We start from the raw sequence: 15,113 nt of genomic DNA, 5'->3' as shown, positions 1-15,113 counted from the left end.
CATGAATAAATACAGAAGTACCAACTATATGGTGGCCTTTACATCCCTGATTTATGGTCTCATTCTCAGAAGTAGACTAATAGTTGGAAGGGTGTTAATGGACTTAGCTGATGAAAAATAAACAAAATCAGAGTATGTTTAGATAAACAAACAAATCTTTTGTTGTTTGTTTTGGGGGGGAGGAAGTTCCAGATGTATTTTCCTCAATACTGAGGATTTCTGGAATGAGAAATCCCTCCTCAAGATTCCAATGCGTTAGAGTTAAGATCTAATCATGCTTTGACTAACCCTATTAGAGAAGCACTATTACATGACTTGCATAAAGTCATTGTATAAAGCAAAGGCACTAATCAAATGATTAGAGAACAGAAATGTAGTTGTTGTTGTTTTTCTTTTTAAACATACTATTTGGTTTCTCTCACTCCTACTCTGTAGGACTGACTATTTTACAAACTGTAATGAAAGGAGCAATTTGAAGGACACCCCTTACCTTGCTGGAAAACTCTGAAGCCGATTATAGGCCATATGTAGAATCTTCAAGTGAGGATGTCCTATTAACAAGGGCACACATTTGTCAGTGAGGTGGTTGTTAGTCAAATACAGCTCCTGCAAGATGCTGCTTGTCTCTTCTGAAAGTGTGGCTGGAGGAAGCGTTTCCAGCTTGTTGGCAGATGCATTTAGGAACCTCAAGCTGCAAAATCAGAATATAGAAATTCCTGTATTAATCAGCAGTACATATCACCTCTCAAAGCTGTTTAATCTCATCCTAGCAAAGGGGTAAAAAGTCCCTTCTTACTGTCAACATTTTTTGGTTACAACACTGAAGTAATCCAATCCTTCAAGTCACCATTTTCTCAAGAGAAAAAGTCCCAAATGGGAAGATGGGAATACTCACAGGAAGAACTGAAGCTAGACTGTACACTTTTAAAAAATGGGTCTCTGAAGATTTCCAACCAAAGAAAAAACTTTTTAAAAAGTCATTTTTGTAAATACTATCTTGTGTTAATTACAGTCATGAAGGTGCTTAGCATTTGGTGCTTTATTCATTCATTGGTGGCCCTGTGTTCCAGCTCTGATATCAGCTGTGTGTCCCTGATCAAGTCATTCATCTTACTTGATCCTCAGTTTCTACACCTGCAAAACCAAGATACTAATATTTATGCTTGCTATGTCACAGGTTGCTTAAGAGTGAACTTCTCTGTAAACCATAAAATACTGTACAAAGGTGGGTTATTGCTGTTGCTCTTCCTCCTTACTGACTGGGCACCTCCCATTCATTAACAAGGGATCATGCCAGCTAGTAAAGGACAAAGGGCCTGTCCTTGCCCATAATGATCTTATAATCTCTTAAGAAAGCTGAGACACTCATACACAACACAAATCAACACAGTACAAAGTAAAGTAGCCAGTGAAGTCCACAAGGGGGGAATAAAACAAAGTGCTCTGAGAAGGGAGTTCAGGTATAGGAACAGCTTGGTGGAACAGGTGCTGTTTGAACGATGTCATAAAGTATTAATAGCATTTTATCTTTTAGAAACTGGGAGGGGCAAAGAGAGAGTAGCATTTCATTACAAGCACAGGGAAAAGCATGGAGGCAAAAGAATGTGGGGTGAGTTTAAGGACCTTAACATGATTCTGCTATAAGGGGAAAGTCTAAGATGAGGCTGGAGAGGCGGGCGGGTGCCAGATTAGAAAGGGCACTGAATACTAGGCTAAGAACAAGCAAACTTGATTTGGAAGCAGTGGGGGGTACTATTAAAGATTTAGGGGTAAAGTACCATGCATTAAAAAGAATTTCATATTTTATCAGACAGCGATTGGGCCTTAAACCTGTATGAATTAAATTTCCATTCCAAAAAAACCCAAAACCAGTTTAAAGCCAAACTGCAGCAATTCCCTCTGCCTCCACTTCTCACTCCCCTCTGGTATCAAGGAGCACAGCAAAATACTTTTTTCCTTAAAAAGCCTGTTGAACTAAATTCTGACATTTGCCTATGATTATAAATGTTGTCATTTGCCAGAATTATGAGGTATACTGCTTTAAAAAATACAAACCCAAACATTTACATGTTGTAAGAAGTGAGTAAAAATACATTAGGTCTACAATATAGGCATTTAGAAACTCCTTTCTTTTCCTTATTTTCAATTAATGTTCTATTATGAAAGGAGGATTAGGGAAAGACAGATGATAAATTAACTTGAAAGATCCACTTCCATGGGAAAACAATTTTATCTTATGAGTTTTTAAAGTGTATTATCATTATCATTGTTGTTGTTTTCTATGTTGCATTTTCTCAACTATTAGTGAAAATGTTTAAGTTCTATTTATGGAACATTCTAATTAGTTGAGATTCTTCTATAACTTGCTACAGAAGCTACCAGCTAAAAGAAATCTTAATTTAAGCTGAATGCTTAAATTAAAAGTTTTTCAGTGTAACAGACCATTTCACCTATCCATCCTTCCACATGACCCTGCCAAGAGTGGAATAAAAGTTCCGAGTTATGAAAGGGAAATAGTTGTTTATTTTAAATATAGTATTCTTTTGAGGGATAATAAAAAAGTAAGCATTAGATTACCCTACAACAAAACAATCAGGAATATACTTCTGCTGTTCACTCATCACAATCATATAGCTCTGTAACCTCTTCTCACATATTTTCACTGGAATATTTTAATAATTTGAGACGATACATCAATTAAAAAATTTGTTGGCTATTATTTTGTTTCCTGATAGATTGGAAAAAAAGACCAGATTTAAGGTTATTTTAATACCCTTTCCTAGAATACCTTAAAATTAGTCATCTCTTTTGGGGAAAAGTTCTTGTCAACCACATAGGCAAATGCAAAATGTTAAATAATGCATTTGGAACAAACTTCACTTCCATCAACTAATGAAATAGAGGGACACTTAGAAGCAGAGGTAAGACCAGCATCAGACAAAGTAGGTGGCACCTCAGGCAAAACAGACACTGGGAATACATGATGAAGGATATTTTTTAATATTACTTCTTAGAAATGTACTACTTTTTTTTTGGTGAGGCAATTGGGGTTAAGTGACTTGCCCAGGATCACACAGCTAGCAAGTGTTAAAGTGTCTGAGGCCAGATTTGAACTCAGGTCCTCTTGACTCCAGGGTCAGTACTCTATTCACTGAGCCACCTAGCTGCCCCCAGAAATGTACTACTTTTAATTCCAAAGAATTCCACACTTCATGGCACAGAAATATTAATTTTGTGATAAGTTCATAGTAAAGGCTCAAAGCCTCCAGCGGACAGCCACACAGAGGAGAGTGTAGTCTGGACACAATGGGACGTGAGATTTTCACATTTTGCTCAGGATTCCCTTCAGAGTGCCAGTTCCCCATAATTAGAGTCTCCATTGTGGATCAGAATTTACAGCTTCTTACATAAAGTTAAAAGTCAAGGCCTTTGGGATCCTATGAGGGACAGGGTCACTGAAAAAGGAGAGGGTATAAAGTAGTAGAGAGACATTCTTCTGATGCTCACAAGAATCTAAGAAAAGAAGGGAAGAAAACCCAAGCTCTACTGGAATCTCATCAGAAAGTCCCTGCTGTCCACAGGTTTGCCAAAGCATTTCAAAGAAATGGGCCAGATGGGGCAGGAACCTATTTTCTTTAGGCTTTACTTAGGACCCCAAATGAATAGTTTGGGGAATAGGAAATATTCTTTTTCCAAGGATTAACACACATGGATCCTCTGTCTAGATTCTTGAACCTAAGAATCCCCTCTCTTCTACAATTATCTTTGACCTTTTTTGCTGGTCATCAAAGATCTTGAACTCTCCAACCACATCTTATATGTAAGAAGGGAGCATAGTGGGGAAGCTAGGTGGTGCAGTGGATAGAGCACTGGCCCTGGAGTCAGGAGTACCTGAGTTCAAATCTGGCCTCAGACACTTAACACTTACTAGCTGTGTGACCCTGGGCAAGTCACTTAAGCCCAATTGCCTCACTAAAAAACAAACAAACAAGAAGGGAGTATAGTCCTTTTGAGAAGGGAGAGTGAGGGATATCAATGAGGACTGCAGGTAAAAGGTACAAGTGTGTTTACTCATACCATCTTCATATTGCTAAGTAAAATGAAAACTTCAGATTAAGAATAAAAGGCAACAATTCAGCAATTTAATTATTCTCACATTACAGGATTTATGAGAAGGGACCTCAGAAGTCATCTATTCCAACCCCTCAGAAGGGAGCTGAGGTCCAGCAAGGGAAAGTGATTTGCCCAAGGCAATATACAACACAGGTAGTAAAGTGGATGGAGGCAGGATTCAAATTCAAAGTCCCCTGACTCCAAATCTACTGCTCTTTCCACTATATCATAACCACATTTAGGGAAAAAGCAGCTCTCCCCAAAATAGAACAATTTCCCCTAGTTAAACATTTATTCAGATGACTTAAGAAAAAAAAAGAAAAACAAATAAAGAAGCTTGAAAAGACTACACAGACCATAAAAAAAAGCCATGGGAAATTATTATAGTAGAGTATGCTGTGGTGGAAAAAACAAACTTGCACTGACACAAATTCTAAAATTGGCCTCAAAGAGGAATGAGATTAACTTCACTATCCCTATTTCCTAAAGAATGATCACATATGATTTTCTTTAGGTTCCCATATTACTTACTACTGGGCTTACGCAAACCACTTCAACTAAAAACAGAATCAAGAACAAGAGCTAAATAATAAACCATTGTTTTTCTCGCAAATTTGAAGCACTCTGAAACATCATGGGGCTGGACTATCTGTGTGGAAGGGGAATCCATAAGACAATTGCTTTAAGGTAAAATTGATTGGGAAGTATGCAGTCATATGCAAAGAGGCAGCACAGTGGACAGGGCACTGGATGTGGCCATCAGGAAGACCTGAATTTAAGTCTGGCTTCAGACACTTACTAGGTCTATGACCCTGGACAAGTCACTTAACCTCTGACGGCCTCAGCTTCCTCAACTGTAAAATGGGGATAATTATAATAGCACCTACTTCCCACAGGATTGTAAGAACCCAATAAGATAATATTATCTGTAAAATATTTTTCACACAGTGGATGACACATAGTAGGTGCTTAGTAAATGTTTGTTTCCTTTCCCCTTCCCATTTTAAAAAGAAAAAAAAAAAAGATAAACCAAAGGATATTTGGGAAGCAATGAAAACCTTGACAAAAAGATGTCTCTCAAGCAGACTACTGAAAGAATTTACAAATACTTCATAGCTTCTGCATGAAAAAAAGCAAACTTATTTTGAAAACGATTCACAGTCCTATCATGTTGATTCTTGCCCACTACAATTATGTAACTCTGTATTTTCTTTATGAAAAATGGAGGGGAGGGGGGCCCCCTCCAGGAAGCTTTTGGTCAGCCAATTCCAGAGGACTCCATTTGAACTGAATAAGCCTGCCTTAATCACTGCTCTTGTTAACAGTCAAAGGAGCATACCACTGGCCAGAAAGAGAGCAGTGATTACAATGTTTTTAAAAACCCCAATATTATCCATCCCCTTGCAAGCACAAGATCCCCTCCTCCCCACACTTTTGGCAGTAGACAAACTGAGTAGATTTAATGGTCTAGGTATCATATGATCATAGAACTAGTTTCCTGGAATAAACAAGTCATTTTTACTTTCGAACTCTTTCCTCCTGATGGAAAACCAGGTATTACCATTCAACTTTCTCTAAACCCCTACTTCACAGGGGCTTCCTTCCTCCCCAAGTCCCCCCAAAGAAGTCCTTGACCCTTCTTTAAGGCTTACCTTGGCCTCGATTCATCAAGAAGGAATATCCATAACCCTACCTTCTCCCTCACAATGGCTACTAGAAACAGTATTTTAAAACTTCTTCATGTGCCAAGAGTTGTGTCCCACCCAATCACACATCACCCTGCCCCGTTTTTGCTAAAATTAGATTGAAAGCCTTAACGCCAACTTGTAAACTAATCCAAAAGGAAAAAGCTGCCACATTCTAGCACACCAGTGCTTGTAAAAGGCCACAATCGGCATTTTAACTGTAACTTTGAAAAACCCAGGTATCTATGGTGTCGATACAGAATCCCACATCAATTAATAAAGATCAAACTGTGGCCCACGAAGTTATAAAAGAAGAAAAATGTTTAATCAAGTCAAGTTTAATCCTGTGATCTCACAAGCTTTACATCATCATCATAAAATATTTACTGAAGGCCTATCAAAGATCTCTAGTAATTCTGAAATTAGTGGTCATGGGATTCTTACCAGCAGAAAGCACTATGTCATGTTCTTTTTTCCCATCATTATTTGTATGTTTTAAAAAGTTAAATTTCTTTTTTTCTGAAGGAGTTTTACAGTCCTCTACTGCTTCAGGTCAGCTGGTGTTTTACTTATATACTATTAAGACCAGTGTGTACTACATGTAGATGACTTCATAAATCACATGGTACTCACCTGCAAAAAATCTGCTTAGCAGAAAGTGTGACATTTCTTACACTCCAAACACACACTCACAGACACAGTTCCTGCCCCGCAGCATTTGGAAAACAGCCAGCAACAACAGCAATGAGACAAATCCATTTCCTGCGTTCTCAGTCCCTGTATTCTTCTCCCTTGGCACATTCTGTTCATCTGTTCTGGCTCATTGAGATTTTCCTTAAGTGGTTTACCACTCTTGCTCATTTTAAAATCTCAGGGCTAAATCTTGTCTTTTACTTTCCTGACATGTCTACTTTTCCTACCACCCCAAGAGTGGGAAGGATGTGAAGAAAATAATTTGGTTTAACATTTTATCAAATTGACCTATAAAACATCAGGGTTATCAAACATTCTATTAAGATGGGAATGTCTTCAATTTCAATGTCTTATTCTTTTTTGTTGTTGTTGTTTTGGTTTTGGTTTGGTTTGGTTTTGTGGGGCAATGAGGGTTAAGTGACTTGCCCAGGGTTACACAGCTAGTGTCAAGTATCTGAGGCTGGATTTGAACTCAGGTCCTCCTGAATCCAAGGCCAGTGCTTTATCCACTGCGCCACCTAGCTGTCCCTTATTCTTTCTTTCTTTCTTTTTTTTTTTAAGTGAGGCAATTGGGGTTAAGTGACTTGCCCAGGGTCACACAGCTAGTAAGTGTCAAGTGTCTGAGGCTGGATTTGAACTCAGGTCCTCCTGACTCCAGGGCCGGTGCTCTATCCCCTGCACCACCTAGCTGCCCCTTATTCTTTTTTTATGATGGTCCAATAGGGGACAATTAGGTGGCAAAGTGGATAGAGTGCTGGGCCTATAGTCAAGAAGACACCGTTTCCTGAGTTCAAATATGGCCTCAGATACATCCTAGCTATGTGACCCTGGGCAAGTCACTTAACCCCAATTGCCTCACTTAAAAAAATAAAATAAAATAAAATAAACCAGTATTTTGGCTCTGATACACAATTTTTTTCATACTACCTCTACCTTATGGGGTAAGAAAACATAATATTGTAGCTTAAAAATATAAATCTTAAAGATAGGAAATTTGGGGGCAGCTAGGTGGCACAGTGGATAGAGCACTGGCCCTGGAGTCAGGAGTACCTGAGTTCAAATCCGGCCTCAGACACTTAACACTTACTAGCTGTGAGACATTGGCAAGTCACTTAACCCCAATTGCCTCACTAAAAAAAAAAAAAAAAAAAAAAAAAAAAAAAAAGTTCCTACTATGTGTAAGCCACTGCTAAGTCTTGAGGATACAATGATGAAAAATGACAAACTCTGCCTGGAAGGAGTTTACCTTTGCTTAGGGAATAAACTTAAGGGCAGTGAAGAGTTGCTTACAACATATAGCTGGGCGGGGTGAAAACATAATATTGTAGCTTAAAAATATAAATCTTAAAGATAGGAAATTTGGGGGCAGCTAGGTGGCACAGTAGATAGAGCACTGGCCCTGGAGTCAGGAGTACCTGAGTTCAAATCCAGCCTCAGACACTTGACACTTACTAGCTGTGTGACCCTGGGCAAGTCACTTAACCCCAAATGCCTCACTTAAAAAAAAAAATACAAACCACATAGCTGGGAAATTTGAGGAAGGTGAGAACATTTTCTGCTGAGAACAGAGAAGGCCCCTGAATTGAAGCCTGGAGGAAGACAGAGAGAGATTTCAAGAACTCTTAGCCCAGCCTGGCTAGCACCCAGTGTGCAAAGTATTAATGTGAAATAAGGCTGGAAATATAGGTTAGAGGTAGTTGCAGAAGGCCTTAATTGGCCAGGCCAAGTTTATATTTTATCTCAGAGGTAATAGTACATTGAGGTGCAGTAGAAAGAGTGCTGAGTTTGGAGTCAGAGGAGCTGAACTAGAATCCCCACTTAGACAATAACTACCTGTGACAGTATGGACGAGTCATTTTGATTTCTCTGAGTTTGCTTTCCCTCATTTGTAAAATGAAGGGGCTAGACTAGATTACCTCCACGGTCCCTTCCATCTCCAAATATATTACCTTAAGTTGCAGAGATGCAGATTTCAGTTTCAGGAAAAAAACTTCCTAATAATCAGAGCTGCCCCAAAGTGCCCTGGGCTGCCTCAAGGTTGTGAGCTCCCTGTTACTGGAGGTTTAAGCGGCAGCTGGATCATCACTTGACAGGGATCTGAACAAGGCATTTCCAGGTATGTTCTAATTCTGAGATTTTATGATCCTATAAAATAGAATCTATGAAACAGAAAGTTGGCCTATTATGGCTAAATACATTGGTGGCTGTGGCAGTACGACTGTGGTGCTGGAAATATATTTTCAATTATAATAAAAACACTTCATTTATGGCAACCTAATTTATTTTAGCCCTAGATTGTAGCTTGAGTTAACTGCTTTAGTCCACCCCTCTATTATTTCAATGAATCCATGATTTATTTCCTTGACAACAGATGGAAACATCTTCATGTCCTCATTCTCATTGGGGCAGTTAGGTGGCATAGCAGATAGAGTGCTGGGAGTCAAGAAGACGCGAGTTTGAATCCTGTTACATATACTTACTACATAGCTGTCTGACCCAGGACTAAGTCACTTAACCTCTCTCACTCAGTTTCCTCATCTGTAAGATGGAGATGTTATTAGCACCTACCTCACAGGATTGTTGTGAGGCTCAAAAGAAATAACATATATAAAAGCACTTTATAAACTTAAATTGCTACACAAATGCTAGCCATAATTATTATTTTATCTGAGTTTCTCCCCCCATGTCAGAAGTCAACAAGCACTTAAAGATCCTATTATGTGTCAGGCATGACGCTAAGTAAGCTTAGCTGAAGATAACAAAGAAAGGTAAAAAATTGCCCCTGTCCTCAACAGGCTCACAATCTAATGTACTTCCACAAATCATCCTTAGAGAATTTATCCAAAATGCTTGTTTCCTTCAATATTTTATGGATGCCAAACAACATACAGACTGTCCTGTGATACACACTCTCAGTCCATGACAGCCCACCTCCCTTTCCAGCCATATATGCCACTTTTGATAATGTCTTTTATGCTACAAAGTCAAAATTTGTCCACATGTAAAGCAAAGGTTTGGGCATTCAAGGTTTCTTAAACTGGGGTCTGTGAACTTGGTTTTAAAAACAATTTTAATAAATACATTTCAATATAATTGGTTTGCTTTGTAATCCCATGTATTTTATTTAATCACTTAAAACCAGTATTCTGAGAAGGGGCCTCTAGACATTAGCAGACTATCCAGGGAGTCCATGACACAAAAGATGTTAAAAATCCTGGAAATATGTTCTCTAAGATATTTTCTGACTCTAAAAGTCTATCCTTCTAGAGTTATGCTTCTATGAATTTTCTCAAAGAACTAAATTACTGGCCAGGACAGAGCTCAGAAATCTTCAAATCTGTTTTCTCTCAGAAGATAAAATCTGGGGGCAGCTAGGTGGTACAGTAGATAAAGCACCAGCCCTGGATTCAGGAGGACCTGAGTTCAAATCCAGCCTCAGACACTTGACACTTACTAGCTGTGTGACCCTGGGCAAGTCACTTAACCCTTACTGCTCCCCACTCCCTCCCCCCCAAAAAAAGATACAATCCAATTTGTCTTCCCCAAAAAGCCTGAGTGGACAAGCCCAAGATTATTTGTTCTGATATCTGGAAATTTTAGGTCTTGAACTTCAGCTTTCAAATTAACAGATTAAGGGACTTTTAGCATTAAGGAAGATTTTAAAAAACGAAGTCCAACCCAAACCTCAATAAGTATCTCCTCTTCAACATATTGACAAGCGTCTGTTAAGTCTTTCCACAAAGTGAGGAGGAACTCACTACTTCTCAAGGAGGCCCATCCTCTTCTGGACAGTTCTAATTGCTAGGAAATTTTCATCTTATATTGTGGAGAAATTTGCTTTTCTGTATACTTCCCACCCCACTACTTCTATTTCTATTCTCTGGGGTCAATTAAAACAAGCAATGGGAAGATACTTCAAAAATCTGGAGACAAGTGTCACTAGCGACATTCATTGCTGTTCAGTTGTTTCAGTCATGCCACTTTCTTCTCCAGCTCATTTTTCAGATAAGAAAACTGAGGTAAACAGGGTTAAATAATTTGCCCAGGGTCACAAGCTAGTAAGTGTCTGAGATTGAATTTGAACTCAGATCTTCCTGATTCTAGGCCCAGGACTCTATTCACTGTGCCACTTAGCTGCCCTTGTGACCTCAAAGAAAAAAAAATCTCTTAACCTCTCATGGTCTATTTCCTCCTCTGTAAAATGAAGGGTTGTGTTATCTGGTATCTAAGGTCCCTTCCAGCTCTAAATGTATGATCTTATTTTCTCCTTAAATCTTCTTTTCTCCAGGCTAAACATTCTCCAGTTTCTTTATTATTCAGACAATGCTATGCTTATCAAGTTTGCAGATGACAAAACTGGAAGGAATATTTAATCTGTCAGTGTGGTACAGGGAAAAGAGCAATGACTTTAGCAACAGAAGACCTGGATTCAAATCCTACCTCTGATGATCCCTACTTATATAATTCTGGACAAACCACAACCTTCCTAGAACTATTTCCTCATTTGCAAAATGAGTGGGTTGGAAGAGATGGCTTCTCAGGCACCTTCCAGCTCTATGTCTATGACTTTATTATCCCCAAAGATCTTGAAAGCCAAATTTAATAAGCTGTCAAGAGGACTATGCATAGCATCTTACATTTGGGTTAAAAAATCAACTTCATGGTACAAGCTGGGGGAGGTACAGCCAGACAACAATATGAAAAAGAATTGGAGGGTGTGGTGGGCTAGGAGTTCATTATGAATATTCACTGCCTTGTTCACATATCCCTCAGTTGCTAAATATTTATTTTTTTGCTTTCACATGCCTTATTATCTTTCTGCTTCTACACTCATGCAGCTGCATCACCTCTCACCTGGGCTGTTGCAAAACCCTCCTAATTGGTCTCCTTGCCCTAAGCTCAACCCCGTCTAACCCAAGCCTCCCAAATTTACCAAATATATTCATCTAAAGCTCGGGTCTGACCACGTCATTCCCTTACTCAATAAGCTCCAGGGAGGCCTTATCATCTCCATGATGAAATATAAAAACCTCCTGTTTGGCTTTTCAAGTGGCCTCCACCTACTTCTCCAGCCTTACTGTCTATGTGTCGCCTACCTGCACACCACAGTCAAGCCAAACTGGCTCTCCTATTGTTTCTTACACACAACACCTCGCTTCCCACCTGGGTATCTTTGCTTTGGTGGGTCCCCAGAGCTGAAACATACTCTCCTCATCTATGACCCTCAGAATTTCTAGTCTCCTTTTAAGATCAACTCAAGTGCCATCTTCCACAGAAGGCCGTTCCTGATCTCTCCAGACGGGAAAGCCTTTTCCCAAATCACTCTGTCTCTCTAGTGCTCAGCACAGTTCTTTGTATAAAGTAAGCATTTGGTAAACGCCTTTTCATGCATTCATTTCTATTTTGTACAGATATATGTACATGCTGCCTCCTCCAACTAGACCATAAACTCCTTTTCTCAACAACTTTGGAACTGATTGAATGACATGAGAGACCTTGCACAGGACCACCCAGCATGGTGTGCCCTCATCAGAGAAGGTGCTGTGCTCTATGAACAAAGCAGAACTGAAGTAGCTCAAAAGAAATACAATTTGCACACATGTAGAGAATCCACCCCAAATCTTCACATGGACTATTTAGAGCATTCCAAACTCAGATTGGTTTCACCAGTTGGACATGCAGTAATCTGACTCTAAGACAGTGATGTCATCTTGGTCCTCTTTGAGAACAAACCTCCTTGAGGGGGTAGAACTTTTTTCATTCTTGTCTTTCTTTCCCCAAGGCCTAGCACAGCTCCTGGAACATAGAAGGCTCTTGCTGACTGAATGATCATACTCAGCAGGCACTGAAACAAATGTCCTCATTCTCTAAGACATTAATCATTGTTCTATCATCAGTCATTGACACTTAGGGTCTGAAGATGCGGGGTACCCTAAAGATATTTAAACATAAGACCAAGAATGATCTTAATTCCAGGGCTGTAATCACAATGGAGGCACTGCCCCACCTAGAGATGCCCTGGCCCCATGGGAAGTCTCCCCTCTCTTACAGGGTGACAAAAGACATACTAAGCATCAGTCTGAGAATTCAATAGTGTTGGCCATTAATCAAGTGTTTCTACAATAGTGCACACCCTGGACCACAAAGCTACTACTTAAGACAAGCTTCTTATGTTGAATGAGTGGTCTAGAGGAAGAAGGAAATTAGGCAGTTATTTCCTCTGGTTCCTGTGTCTTCTGTCACTGGCTGGCTTTCTCTCAATCAGCATCAGTCTAGTCAACAGGGGTTATAAATTATCCCAATGTACAGAAAGGGGTAAACATAGGTCTCCCTTCTAGATACATTTTTATATGTCCCCTAACTATAAATCCCTACACACAACAGCCCTGCTGCATTTTGACATGTATAGTATCTTTAAAATGCCTTTAAATCCTATACACATAGTGAGGGGAAAAAAACAGATTTTTATATATCTATACCGCCACATCCCATTTTCTTTTTTTTTTTTTTTGGTACACATCCCATTTTCACATATCTATATATCTTTAAATTCTATCCCTGGGGTAAGGGGATAAAAATACTCATGTATCTGCATATATATGCAGTTATCTATACTCATATGCCACTTTCCCTAAATTTGTTAAATATATTAGTCTTATCTTTGTGTAGAGGGGATTAAAACAGACTATTATATTTATATCTATGTAGCTATGCATACATCAATTATATAGATTATTTTAGCTATAATCATAAAGAGATAGATTACATTACCTATAGATTATAAATCAATATGTGGATTAATTATGTAGAATCTAAATATAGAAATAGAATCTAAATATAGGTTAGCATATATTAATTTAACTGTATAGGAGATTAAAGTCTGTTTTTAATCCCCTCTATATACAAATAGGATTTAAAGGCATTTCTGGGGATATGACATGGCTATGAATCTTTATATCTATAGCTAAAAATGGAGCAATACTCTATACTCTCCCACTCCTTCCTCCCCCAGCCCACTTTAAATTGTTCATTTTTGTTTGATCAGTCAACCCATCCTATTAAATTGAATTGACTTCACCGGAAGAAAAGATTCAGCCATCAAATGAGAGTTAAGATGCAGAGTAGACAGGAGGCCAGTCACTTCCCAGAATGCAGGTGTGGAGCAGAAGGTCGGCAGTGCCCCTGGCAGTGCCTCACACACTCTAGTGACCCTTAGGAATTATCTACTTTCCCAGCAGCATCTGCCAGTAAAAACTGAACTTATTAACTGAAAGTCCCTCTGGTCTTACATTCAGCCAAGAAAATCCTCATCATCAAGTGAATGGGAGATGGGAAGAGAGAGATCCATACCAGTATGATCCAGACTGAACTATTCTAGTTCAACCAATAGAACTAAATCCTATCCTGATCAAAAGATACAAATTCACAGCCAAATCCTCAGCAACATATGGTCAATCACACTTCACACATCTGTCTCTATAGTTTGAGCTATTATTGAAATGCAAGTAAAAATAAAACAACATTTAAAGCTAAAACAAGGGCAGCAAAATCATAAGCCAAATGACCTACCATAAAAGCAGTGTGATCCACCTTTAGGAGGATGACAAATGAAGACGACCAAAAAAAAAAAAAAAAAAGGAAGACAACAAAAATAGGACAAGACAACTGTCTTTCAGTTTTCAAGGCACAGCATAATTATCCAATGGATGCCACTCATAAATCAAGTAATTAAGATGATAAAGATCATACTCAGACTTGCTACAGCAGGAAAAGTTAAGAGGTAAAGACAAAAGCCCAATATAAGACTTGATGTTTGGCTATCAAGATGGCAAATGCCCTTGGGAAACCAACATGGTTTTAAATATGAAGTTCCATCGAGGGGCTGCTTTTTAATTCCTGAGGCACTAGCTGCAGAAACTCTGGCATCTTTGGAGGGATTTGGCTATTGCTCTAGCCTGAATTCAATAAAGACTGTATGCTGAGCAAGCAACTGTTTTGTTTCAGGGCAAACAGAAGGAAAGGTGCCCTCCACTGAGGGTGGACTCAAAAGATGGACAGGATTTCAACAGAGAGAGAATCTGCATGTGTTGTGTGCATGTGTGTGTGTGTGTGCGCGCGCGCGCGCGCGCAATTGTGTGGATGCAAACATTCACACAGTAATGCTGTAGTGAGGAAGATCAAGAGCAGTCTAGGCATAATAAATGGCATGGGCAGAGGTATGAGGTAGGAAGTGAGGGTCATTTTAAAGGAATGGCAATAAATAGTTCATTCTCTGGTTGTAGAGTAGGGTATGTGACAGGGAGTAACGTGAGACAAGGCAAAGTGGGCAGGCACCAGGATGGAAAAGGTTTTAAATGCCAAACTAATTAGCAACCCAAGCTTTCTTTTTGGGAGGAATGTGAGGCTGCTGATGGTGTCTGGGTATGAGAGCTGAGGGTGGGTGGCAAATTAAGTCTTTCAGGCCACCAACAATTTGTACAATGTAGTATAACATGGCAAGGAGTGCTGGAGCCCTGAACAGAATGCTAGCAATTAAGTTTGCCATTATGTTTTCGAGGCACCTCAGCTCAAAACTTTAGAGTCCTCTTTAGGTCTGGTAAGTAAAGAGTCAAGAAGAATCAC

General features: G+C 39.2%; 1 protein-coding gene across 1 annotated transcript in view; it reads right to left on the bottom strand.

The window, feature by feature from the left end:
- Positions 1-15,113, bottom strand: part of PHLPP1 (PH domain and leucine rich repeat protein phosphatase 1) — a 295,223-nt gene that overhangs the window by 44,127 nt on the left and 235,983 nt on the right. Inside the window, exon 11 of the mRNA XM_043975799.1 lies at positions 491-691. Coding sequence (XP_043831734.1) covers positions 491-691 — 201 coding nt within the window. The remainder of the gene's footprint in view (positions 1-490; positions 692-15,113) is intronic.

This window comes from Dromiciops gliroides, chromosome 1, assembly GCF_019393635.1.
Source record: "Dromiciops gliroides isolate mDroGli1 chromosome 1, mDroGli1.pri, whole genome shotgun sequence".
In the NCBI taxonomy this organism is placed as follows: domain Eukaryota; kingdom Metazoa; phylum Chordata; class Mammalia; order Microbiotheria; family Microbiotheriidae; genus Dromiciops; species Dromiciops gliroides.
The sequence above is the reverse complement of the archived record's forward strand: the minus strand, read 5'-3'. Positions and strand labels throughout refer to the sequence as shown.